The sequence below is a fragment of the Embiotoca jacksoni genome, unplaced genomic scaffold (genome assembly GCF_022577435.1).
Source record: "Embiotoca jacksoni isolate LCO1_2020_lvr unplaced genomic scaffold, fEmbJac1.0.p SCAF_41, whole genome shotgun sequence".
In the NCBI taxonomy this organism is placed as follows: domain Eukaryota; kingdom Metazoa; phylum Chordata; class Actinopteri; family Embiotocidae; genus Embiotoca; species Embiotoca jacksoni.
The window spans coordinates 1,667,942-1,680,305 of record NW_027185394.1 but is presented as its reverse complement, the minus strand read 5'-3'; the positions used below and the strand labels follow the sequence as shown (position 1 = coordinate 1,680,305).

Sequence of the window (12,364 nt, the reverse complement as noted above, 5' to 3'; positions counted from 1 at the left end):
CCTTTCAGACTGTTAGCAGCTCATATTTACAGAGCAGAGTGCAGTGAGTTGGTTTGAGGTCGGTACATCAGAGACCTTCTCTGCATTTCTGAGCATCTTTCCGTTCCCTGCTGTTCACCACCTGACCACCAGATGTCGTCAGACTTTCCCTCCAGTCTCCAACACCTCCAATCACCTGTTCCTCTTTCTCCAATGAACAATCACTGCTCCAACCGATCACTTCCTCCTGTTCCCTTTCAGCTTATCGAGCCGTCCTGAATTTAGTCATTCAGCTTTGTAGCTTTAGTAAGTTACAGTCCATAAAGTTTATATTGGAAAATATACATTTTTAAACGTATTATTGAGCTTTGAACTGGGTCATCTGTATTAATCACAGTAATTTGATTTTCATCAAAGACAGTTCTTTAACAATGAACTAGTTCATTCATGGTTTGAGCAGATTTTGTCGACAGCATCATTTAAATAATTATCAGACATAACTCTTAAAATTCATAAAACTGTAGAAAGATATAAAAAAAAAAATCACAGGACACCACCCCGGTAACAGGGAACAAAAAGAAGCTAACATAAGCCTCCTATTCAGAAAAATCTCGGTTGAAGCCTCACTCGGGGCACATTTAAATATAATGTAAAAGCTGAGGTAGATTCTGTTTTTAGCATAATATCAATAATTACAAGGGACAATTGTTCATCATCAAAGTTTAATATTAACTGATCTCCCTGAGAACAGTCACGTCCTCAACATTTCTACAGATCTTTCTGGTCCCTGCTGTTCACCCTCTGACCACCAGATGGCCTCAGTCCTTCCCTCCAGTCTCCAACACCCTCCTGCTCACCTGCTCCTCATCCTCCAATCAACCCCCTCAGTTCCTTAAACCGATCACTTCCACCTGCTCCCTCCAGCTCGTCAAGCTGTGGTGACTTTAAAGTTCTTCATCCAGCCTGCTGCTTCACCTCCATCTGAACCTTTTCCTTGTAAACCTCCTTCACTGCACCGTCCTCCCTGACTGTTATCATTTGTGTCCTGCATCCTGAGCTCCAGACTAGAATCATGAATTTAATTAATTTTCATCAGTTTTGATGAGTTCAACATTTTTAATTGACCTGAAAAAATGGATTTAAAATGATTGAAATAGTAAAATCAGCATTAAACGTGATGTTTGTACGTACTTTTGAAGAACATTACAGACATATGTTGGTCCTCTGATGTGAATGGGCGGCTGTTCATCCGCTTACTGTACAGAATTACGGAAGTCTGGACTTGTGGACAGTTTTATTCAGTCTTTCAATTTTGGTAATATGATATTTTAATGGTTGAATTTATTAGAATATCTTTACATGTCTGGATCATTGTAATGTGCAGATTTCAGAAAGTCAGTCAGTGACGGGTCATGAGGGGATGCTGAAGGCCGAGGAGTTCAGAAAATTGAAAGTTTTGGACATGTGAGCAGATACAGAAAACATGGAAGTCATCATCAGTTAGAGTTCAAAAAGTTAATGTTGGAAAATTAAAAATGAAGTTTTGAACTGAACTATTTATTTTAGTTAAAGCAATTTGATTTATTTCAAGATCATTCTTTGGCACTGAACTTTTTTGATGCTTTTCAGTCAAAGAAAAAGGACATGGACTTGTTAAATACATGTTACGAAGTGTGTGTGTGTGTGTGTGTGTGTGTGTGTGTGTGTGTGTGTGTGTGTGTGTGTGTACTCAGTGAACTGTATCAGTTCAGTTTCTGTTCAGTCTGACTGAGGGAGGTTTTTGTACGACGCTTTTTCACTGTGTGAACACATCCTGACTGTTGATGTAATGAAAACTCTGACAGTAGTAAACTGCTGCATCTTCAGTCTGGACTCCTCTGATGGTCAGAGTGAAGTCAGAGTTTGATCCACTGCCTGTAAAACGATCTGAAATCCCTGATTGTCTGGTGCTAGCATAATAAATGAGAAGTTTGGGAACTCCTCCATCTTTCTGTTGGTACCAGGATAAACAGTGGTTGTTGCTGTAAACATAAACGTTCTGACTGGTTGTACATGTGATGGTGGCGGAGCCTCCCAGAGCAGAGCTCACTGCTCCAGACTGAGTCACTGTGACCTGGCCTCTGGACTCTGAGGATACAGAGACAACAACATAAAGCAGCGTCACGGTTTTGTGGGCTTCATTTCAGAGGGACGGATGTTCATAGAGGAGAGGAGTTGGATTCTCTGGACTTTACCTGTGAAGCAGCAGCAGAGGAGAGTCCAGATGAGGACGCAGGTCAAAGTCATGTTTCTGATGAGGAGGATTTCTGTGGCTTCTGTTGTCATGAAGGACAGCTGTCAGTCATCCAGTGTTCAAACTCTCAGGACTATAAAGTGTCCCAGAGCACTGGAGCATGGTGCTGCTGATGCAAAGTGGCTCTCTATGGAAATGATCCGACCGACTCCAACAGGGACTTTTATCAGTCTTGTGATGTTTATAAATGGATCAATCAGTTGTTCCTCGATGGAAAATTGCCAAGAATTTATGATCTCATCATCTACAGTTCATAATATTAATAAAAGATTCAATGAATCCAGACAAATATCTGGATTGAATGGACAATGCTGAAAACTAATATTGGATGGTGGTGATCTACGGGGGCTCAGGCAGCACTGCATTTAAACCAGACACAATTCTGCAGTGGAAATCACTGCATGGGCTCAGGAACACTTCTGAAAACTGTTGTTTCTGAACACAGTTCATCGCTGCATCATCAAATTCAGGTTAAAAACTCTCCAAAGAGGGAAAAGATAAAAACATGATCCAGACTCGCAGCTGCCTTCTCTGAGGTGGAGTTGAAAACTGTCTTGTGGTCAGACAAATCAAAATCATTGATTCTTTTTGGAAATAATTGGCACTGTGTCCTCCAGGCTCGAAAGGAGAGGGACCACCCAACTGGTTAACAGGACAGAATTCATAAGCCACAACTGTGATGATGCAGGGACGCACTAGTCTGGGAAGGCACCATGAATGCTGAAGGATAAATACTAGATTTGATGCAACATATGCTGACATCCAAACAACGTCATGTTTTCAGGAGAATTCTTGCTTATTTCAACAAGACAATGGTAAACCAAATTCTGCACATATTACAACTACATGGCTCTCTAGTAGAAGACTCCGGGTGATAAACCGGCCTTCCTGCAGCCCAGACCTGTAACCCACTGAAAAACAATTGGTGCATAGGGGAAAAAAAACATGACAAAGGAGATCCCAAAGTGTTGATCAGCTCAAATTCTATATCAGATCAAAATGGATAACATTTCACTTTCAAAACTCCAGCAACTGATCTCCTCAGTTCCCAAATGTTCACAGTGTTGTTAAAAATAGAGCTGATGCAACACAGTCGACAATATGACCCTGTCAAATTCAAAATGAGAACATATTTCTCACTTTGAATGTTGATATGTTGCCTTTGGTCCATTTTCAATTAAAAGTGTGTTTATGGAATTTGCAAATCATCGTGTTCTTTATTTATTTACATTTCCCAAAGCGTCCCAACGTTTTTTGAATTGGGGTTAAAAACAAAATGATAAATTCTATTATTTTGTTACACTGTTATTTTCATTTTTCATATCAGCTGACAAATTTACAAAAGTAGTAAGTTGTTTTGGTGAGTTTGTTTGTTTCAGAGTCAGAGAGCCGTGTCTCTCTACAGTCAGAGGTTTTTGTACGGCGGTTCAATGAGTTTGTATCACTGTGGAACACGTTCGGTGGAGGAACCAGACTGGATATTGGAAGTAAGTACAACTTAAAGCTGTTTTATTTTAGGAATTAGTGTGTCACTAACATAGATTTTTATTTAACTGCTCAGAATGTCTGAAGAAAAATCTATGTATTTTTTTACATCTGTGATTTTCTGACAACGTCTGATTTTGAAATGGAAGTTTAAAAACTAATTTGAAAGAATATAGAAAATATGAATTGTTCAGATGATGAATATTTATTTCTGGTTTTCATGTTAAAGCTGCATGTGGAGGCTTGTAGGTTTAGTTCAGTGTTTCAGAGTCAGAGAGCCGTGTATCTCTAAAGTCAGAGGTTTTTGTACGGCGGTTCAATGAGTTTGTATCACTGTGGTGGACTTTTGGTGGAGGAACCAGACTGGATATTGGAAGTAAGTTTATTCTCTTTTCAACACTAAAAAGGAAATAGTAAACTAATTTTAGTATTGTTTGTTTAGTGTTAGATAGAAAATGAAACTTTTTGGTTGCAGCAATGTTTGAATTTATATTTGTATTTGTCTTCTTATATCATGGAGCCGATAACTCAGTTAAACTTTTGACATTTTCACTGTCAGACTGAAGATTAAAGAACTTGATGTGTAGAAAAGATAAAACTTTATTCCTCTTCTGATTAGTTTGTGATTTTCCAGCACAACAACTGTTGTTAGGTTGAATACAAATTCTATCAGTAAAACTGGACAAAGTGAAGATAAAGATGCGTATTTGTAAGTTAGCAAAATCATCTATTTTATTATCGTGTCAAATATGGTTTCAAATTTAGTTTGAACTAATTTAAACAGTTAAATAACGATTAAAATCCACATAAAGAACATTTTATGTTGGTGAGTTTCTTTCCTGTTCTTGTTTCCTCTAAATCCTTTAAACTAACGTGTCATTCAGACTTTTAATGATAATGTTCAGAAAAACTTTGATTGTAAATTGTTCCACATCTGCTTCTTTTATTTTCAGAGTAGTTTGACATATTTCAGTGTAAACTGTACGATGATTCTCTCTGTGCTGATTTGCATGAGATGCTTCTTAAAGGGAAGTGAAACAATGTGTGAGTGAGTGACTGGTGGAGCAGAAAAAACATCTGACTGAAACTCCTTAAAGGACAAAATGAACTGTCTCCCAGTGAAGGTGTCCAAGTGCGTTTCCTGTCCTCTAACCTGAGTGGTGTCTCCTAGGTGATGCCCGTCCCACCCTGACAGTGCTGCCCCCCTCCGTGGAGGAGCTGCAGAAGAATGAGAAGGCCACCCTCATGTGCCTGGCCAACAAGGGCTTCCCCTCAGACTGGAGTCTGGCCTGGAAGGTGGACGGCAGCAGCAGCAGCAGCAGCAGCAGCATCAGCTGGGAGGAGAGCAGGAGCCTCGCTGTGCTGGAGAAGGACGGCCGCTACAGCTGGAGCAGCACCCTGAGGCTCCCTGCAGACCAGTGGGGGAAGGTGGGCTCTGTGACCTGTGAGGCCACCCGGGGCTCCCAGACTCCCATCTCAGAGACACTGAGGAGAGACCAGTGCTCCCAGTCCTGACCTGCCTCACTGAGACTCTCATACTGGTTTCACTCTGATACTGCTCTCAATCTGGAACTCTGTCTTTCCTTCTTTGATGTGACTAAATAAAGATTCAAATAGTTTCATTTTCCTCTTCATCATGAAACTCATGTTTTCAGTGAAATAAAGATCTTTGTCTTCAAATCAAAAATGTTTCCAAGTAAAGATTTCGTTCATCAGATGTTTTATTCCACTTAAACTCTCCAAATATTAAAGTAATGGTCAAGCATATTTTTTATTGATCATATTAAAAATCTAAGAGCTCATTTAACTCTGCAATAACACCAAGAATTATGTGGGCAGAATTGAAAAGTTGACGATGATTGTTAAATGAATCTAAAATCTCACAAAAGATGTAAAACGTGAGAAAAGTAAAATAGCGTCTCATCACAGCACATACAGTGGTGCTAGAAAGTTTGAAGGAATTTTCTATGTTTCTGCATGAACATGAAATCCTCAGATTTGAACACAAGTCCTATAAAAGAGAACCTATTGGGTCCAATTCTGTTTTATATGTTTATAAATGCAACCTCTTGGATCTCTGTTTAAAACAACCAAGATTGCGTCACACTTCTATGCTGACGATACTCAGGTATACCTGCCTCTGAAACCTGACACCGCCTCTATGAATTCTTAAACAACCTGATTGGCTGTGTGAAAGTGTGAAAGAAGGACAGAGTGGGACTCTAAGATGTGAAACTTCCTGTAAACTGCCGGGAATGTTTGGTTTAGAAATGCAAAAAGAAGACTGGCCACAACACCGAGCCAGCGCAGAGGATGCTGGGAATTATGTGTGTGCTTTTGAAGGCCCGGGGTCGGTGCAGAGTGATCCTCTGTTTGTGGATGTTCAGTGTGAGCAGAACAATCTTTACTGTAACGAGGACCAGCGCTCTGTTAAAGGAGGTTTTCATTTCCTGGTTGAGTTTGGATCTGGATTAATCAGAGAGGAGGAAAAAGAAAGGAAACGTGCTGATTGGTTGATAGCAGAAGATCATCAGCATACAGTGATTTTACAGAACCATGTCAGTGTGTGTGTGTGTGTGTGTGTGTGTGTGTGTGTGTGTGTACTCAGGTTGAATTAATTCAGAAAACGTGTTTGGATGGGTTTAATAAGGAGATTTCAGATCCTATATCAAGCAAGAATGGGGCAACATTTCACTTTCAAAACTCCAGCATGGGTCTCCTCAGTTCCCAAATGTTTAAAGAGTGTTGTAAGAAAGAAGAAAAGGTGATGCAACACGGTGGTGAACATGACGCTGCCCCAAATAGTTTGAGACGTGTTGCTGCCATCAAATTCAAAATGAACGCCTATTTTTTCATAAAAAAATCAAATATTTCTGAGTTTAAACATTTGATGTGTTTTCTTGAAATTTGACCAACGTCCAAGCTTTTTTGGAAATTAGGCTTTTATTTGGAATATTTTGCATGTTTTGATTGTTTTAATGTGGAGATTTCAGAAAGTATATCAGTGATGAGTCATGAGGGGATGCTGAAGGCCGAGCAGCTCTGATAACTAAAAGTTTTGGACACGTGAGCAGAGCCAGAAAACACAGAAGTCATCATCATTTAGAGTTCATACAGTTCATGTTGGAAAATACAAAATCATTTCATGAATTATGGAGTTTTGAACTGAACTATTTGTTTTAGTTGAAGTAATTTGATTTCTTTCAAGATCAATATTTTGGCACTGAACTTCTTTGATACATTTTCATTCATGGTTAAAGAACATGGACATATTAATTAAATGTTATGAAGTGTGTGTGTGTGTGTGTGTGTGTGTGTGTGTGTGTGTGTGTGTACTCAGTGAACTGTATCAGTTCAGTTTCTGTTCAGTCTGACTGAGGGAGGTTTTTGTACGACGCTTTTTCACTGTGTGAACAACCACTGACTGTTGATGTTATGAAGACTCTGACAGTAGTAAACTGCTGCATCTTCAGCCTGGACTCCTCTGATGGTCAGAGTGAAGTCAGAGTTTGATCCACTGCCTGTAAAACGATCTGAAATCCCTGAATATCTGGTGCTAGCATAATAAATGAGAAGTTTAGGAACTCCTCCATCTTTCTGTTGGTACCAGGCTAAAAAATGGTAGTTGCTGGAAACATGAACGTTCTGACTGGTTGTACATGTGATGGTGGCGGAGCCTCCCAGAGCAGAGCTCACTGCTCCAGACTGAGTCACTGTGACCTGGCCTCTGGACTCTGAGGATACAGAGACAACAACATAAAGCAGCGTCACGGTTTTGTGGGCTTCATTTCAGAGGGACGGATGTTCATAGAGGAGAGGAGTTGGATTCTCTGGACTTTACCTGTGAAGCAGCAGCAGAGGAGAGTCCAGATGAGGACGCAGGTCAAAGTCATGTTTCTGATGAGGAGGATTTCTGTGGCTTCTGTTGTCATGAAGGACAGCTGTCAGTCATCCATTGTTCAAACTCTCAGGACTATAAAGTGTCCCAGAGCACTGGAGCATGGTGCTGCTGATGCAAAGTGGCTCTCTATGGAAATGATCCGACCGACTCCGACATGGACTTTTATCAGTCTTGTGATATTTATAAATTTATCAATCAGTTGTTCCTCGTTAGAAAATTGCCAAGAATTTATGATCTCATCATCTACAGTTCATAATTTTATTAAAAGATTCAGTGAATCCAGACAAATATCTGGATTGAAGGGACAATGCTGAAAACTAATATTGGATGGTGGAGATCTTCGGGCGCTCAGGCAGCACTGCATTTAAACCAGACACAATTCTGTAGTGAAAATCACTGCATGGGCTCAGGAACACTTCTGAAAACTGTTGTTTCTGAACACAGTTCATCGCTGCATCCACAAATTCAGGTTAAAACTCTCCAAAGAAGAAACAAGATAAAAACATGATCCAGACTCGCTGCTGCCTTCTCTGAGGTGAAGTGGAAAACTGTCCTGTGGTCAGACAAATCAAAATCATTGATTCTTTTTGGAAATCATGGGCACTGTGTCCTCCAGGCTCGAAAGGAGAGGGACCACCCAGCTGGTTAACAGGACAGAATTCACAAGCCACAACTGTGATGGTGCAGGGATGCACTAGTCTGGGAAGGCACCATGAATGCTGAAGGATAAATACTCGATTTGGTGCAACATATGCTGACATCCAAACAACGTCATGTTTTCAGGAGAATTCTTGCTTATTTCAACAAGACAATGGTAAACCAAATTCTGCACATATTACAACTACATGGCTCTCTAGTAGAAGACTCCGGGTGATAAACCGGCCTTCCTGCAGCCCAGACCTGTAACCCACTGAAAAACAATTGGTGCATAATGAAAGAAACATATGACAAAGTAGATCCCAAAATGTTGATCAGCTCAAATTCTATATCAGATCAAAGTGGATAACATTTCACTTTCAAAACTCCAGCAACTGATCTCCTCCGTTCCCAAATGTTCACAGTGTTGTTAAAAGAAGAGCTGATGCAACACAGTCGACAATATGACCCTGTCAAATTCAAAATGAGAATATATTTCTCATTTTGAATGTTGATATGTTGCCTTTGGTCCATTTTCAATTAAAAGTGTGTTTATGGAATTTGCAAATCATCCTGTTCTTTATTTATTTACATTTCCCAAAGCGTCCCAACGTTTTTGAAATGGGGTTAAAAACAAAATGATAAATTCTCATATTTTGTTACACTGTTATTTTCGTTTTTCCTATCAGCTGACAAATTTATAATAGTAGTAAGTTGTTTTGGTGAGTTTGTTTGTTTCAGAGTCAGAGAGCCGTGTCTCTCTACAGTCAGAGGTTTTTGTACGGCGGTTCAATGAGTTTGTATCACTGTGGAACACGTTCGGTGGAGGAACCAGACTGGATGTTGGAAGTAAGTACAACTTAAAGCTGTTTTATTTTGGGAATTAGTGTGTCACTAACTTAGATTTTTATTTAATTGCTCAGAATGTCTGAAGAAAAATCTATTTATTTTTGTACATGTGTAATTTTGCTGATTACCGATTTTGAAATGAAAGTTTAAAAACTAATTTGAAAGAATATAGAAAATTAGAATATTTCAGATGATGAATATTTATTTCTGGTTCTCATGTTAAAGCTGCATGTGGAGGCTTGTAGGTTTAGTTCAGTGTTTCAGAGTCAGAGAGCCGTGTCTCTCTACAGTCAGAGGTTTTTGTACGGCGGTTCAATGAGTTTGTATCACTGTGGTACACGTTCGGTGGAGGAACCAGACTGGATGTTGGAAGTAAGTACAACTTAAAGCTGTTTTATGTTGGGAATGAATGTGTCACTGAATTATTTTTTTTGTTTAATTGCTCAGAACGTCAGATGACAAATCTTTAAATTTAATTAATTTTTTTACATGTATGATTTTCTGACGTCTGATTTTGAAATGGAAGTTTAAAAACTAATTTGAAAGAATATAAAAAATTAGAATATTTCAGATGATGAATATTTATTTCTGGTTTTCATGTTAAAGCTGCATGTGGAGGCTTGTAGGTTTAGTTCAGTGTTTCAGAGTCAGAGAGCCGTGTCTCTCTACAGTCAGAGGTTTTTGTACGGCGGTTCAATGAGTTTGTATCACTGTGGTACACGTTCGGTGGAGGAACCAGACTGGATGTTGGAAGTAAGTTTATTCTCTTTTCAATACTAAAATGGAAATAGTAAACTAATTTGAGTATTGTTTGTTTAGTTTTAGATGGAAAATGAAACTTTTTGGTTGCAGCAATGTTTGAATTTATATTTGTATTTGTCTTCTTATATCATGGAGCCGATAACTCAGTTAAACTTTTGACATTTTCACTGTCAGACTGAAGTTTAAAGAACTTGATGTGTAGAAAAGATCAAACTTTATTCCTCCTCTGATTAGTTTGTGATTTTCAAGCACAATAACTGTTGTTAGGTTGAATACAAATTCTATCAGTAAAACTGGACAGATTGAAGATAAAGATGCGTATTTGTAAGTTAGCAAAATCATCTATATTATTATCGTGTCAAATATGGTTTCAAATTTAGTTTGAACTAATTTAAACAGTTAAATAACGATCAAAATCCACATATAGAACATTTTATGTTGGTGAGTTTCTTTCCTGTTCTTGTTTCCTCTAAATCCTTTAAACTAACGTGTCGTTCAGACTTTTAATGATTATGGTCAGAAAAACTTTGATTGTAAATTGTTCCACATCTGCTTCTTTTATTTTCAGAGTAGTTTGACATATTTCAGTGTAAACTGTACGATGATTCTCTCTGTGCTGATTTGCATGAGATGCTTCTTAAAGGGAAGTGAAACAATGTGTGAGTGAGTGACTGGTGGAGCAGAAAAAACATCTGACTGAAACTCCTGAAAGGACAAAATGAACTGTCTCCCAGTGAAGGTGTCCAAGTGTGTTTCCTGTCCTCTAACCTGAGTGGTGTCTCCTAGGTGATACTCGTCCCACCCTGACGGTGCTGCCCCCCTCCGTGGAGGAGCTGCAGAAGAATGAGAAGGCCACCCTCATGTGCCTGGCCAACAAGGGCTTCCCCTCAGACTGGAGTCTGGCCTGGAAGGTGGACGGCAGCAGCAGCAGCAGCAGCAGCAGCATCAGCTGGGAGGAGAGCAGGAGCCTCGCTGTGCTGGAGAAGGACGGCCGCTACAGCTGGAGCAGCACCCTGAGGCTCCCTGCAGACCAGTGGGGGAAGGTGGGCTCTGTGACCTGTGAGGCCACCCGGGGCTCCCAGACTCCCATCTCAGAGACACTGAGGAGAGACCAGTGCTCCCAGTCCTGACCTGCCTCACTGAGACTCTCATACTGGTTTCACTCTGATACTGCTCTCAATCTGGAACTCTGTCTTTCCTTCTTTGATGTGACTAAATAAAGATTCAAATAGTTTCATTTTCCTCTTCATCATGACAGTTGTTCATGTTGTCAGTGAAATAAAGATATTTGTCTTCAAATCAAAAATGTTTCCAAGTAAAGATTTCTTTCATCAGATGTTTTATTCCACTTAAACTCTCCAAATATTAAAGTAATGGTCGAGCGTTTTTTTTATCGATTATCTTAAAAATCTAACAGCTCATTTAACTCTGCAATAACACCGAGAATTATGTGGGCAGAATTGAAAAGTTCACAATGATTGTTAAATGAATCTAAAATCTCACAAAAGATGTAAAACGTGAGAAAAGTAAAATAGCCTCTCATCACAGCACATACAGTGGTGCTAGAAAGTTTGAAGGAATTTTCTATATTTCTGCATGAACATGAAATCCTCAGATTTGAACACAAGTCCTATAAAAAAAAACTACTGGGTCCAATTCTGTTTTATATGTTTATAAATGCAACCTCTTGGATCTCTGTTTAAAACAACCAAGATTGCGTCACACTTCTATGCTGATGATACTCAGGTATACCTGCCTCTGAAACCTGACACCGCCTCTATGAATTCTTAAACAACCTGATTGGCTGTGTGAAAGTGTGAAAGAAGGACAGAGTGGGACTCTAAGATGTGAAACTTCCTGTAAACTGCCGGGAATGTTTGGTTTAGAAATGCAAAAAGAAGACTGGCCACAACACCGAGCCAGCGCAGAGGATGCTGGGAGTTATGTGTGTGCTTTTGAAGGCCCGGGGTCGGTGCAGAGTGATCCTCTGTTTGTGGATGTTCAGTGTGAGCAGAACAATCTTTACTGTAACGAGGACCAGCGCTCTGTTAAAGTAGGTTTTCATTTCCTGGTTGAGTTTGGATCTGGATTAATCAGAGAGGAGGAAAAAGAAAGGAAACGTGCTGATTGGTTGATAGTAGAATATCATCAGCATACAGTGATTTTACAGAACCATGTCAGTGTGTGTGTGTGTGTGTGTGTGTGTGTGTGTGTGTGTGTGTGTGTGTGTGTACTCAGGTTGAATTAATTAGAAAATGTGTTTGGATGGGTTTAACAAGGAGATTTCAGATCCTATATCAAGCAAGAATGGGTCAACATTTCACTTTCAAAACTCCGGCATGGGTCTCATCAGTTCCCAAATGTTTAAAGAGTGTTGTAAGAAAGAAGAAAAGGTGATGCAACACGGTCGTGAACATGACGCTGCCCCAAATACTTTGAGACGTGTTGCTGCCATCAAA

At 39.6% G+C, this 12,364-nt stretch overlaps 2 gene segments (V, D, J or C); both read left to right on the top strand.

The window, feature by feature from the left end:
* Positions 1-4,456: 4,456 nt before the first annotated feature.
* Positions 4,457-5,405, top strand: LOC138209831 (immunoglobulin kappa constant-like). The segment is given in 2 exon segments: positions 4,457-4,466; positions 4,929-5,405. Coding segments are annotated over 2 exon segments (354 nt in total).
* A 4,434-nt stretch (positions 5,406-9,839) lies between these two features.
* LOC138209830 (immunoglobulin kappa constant-like) lies at positions 9,840-11,171 on the top strand. The segment is given in 2 exon segments: positions 9,840-9,896; positions 10,679-11,171. Coding segments are annotated over 2 exon segments (414 nt in total).
* Positions 11,172-12,364: the final 1,193 nt, after the last annotated feature.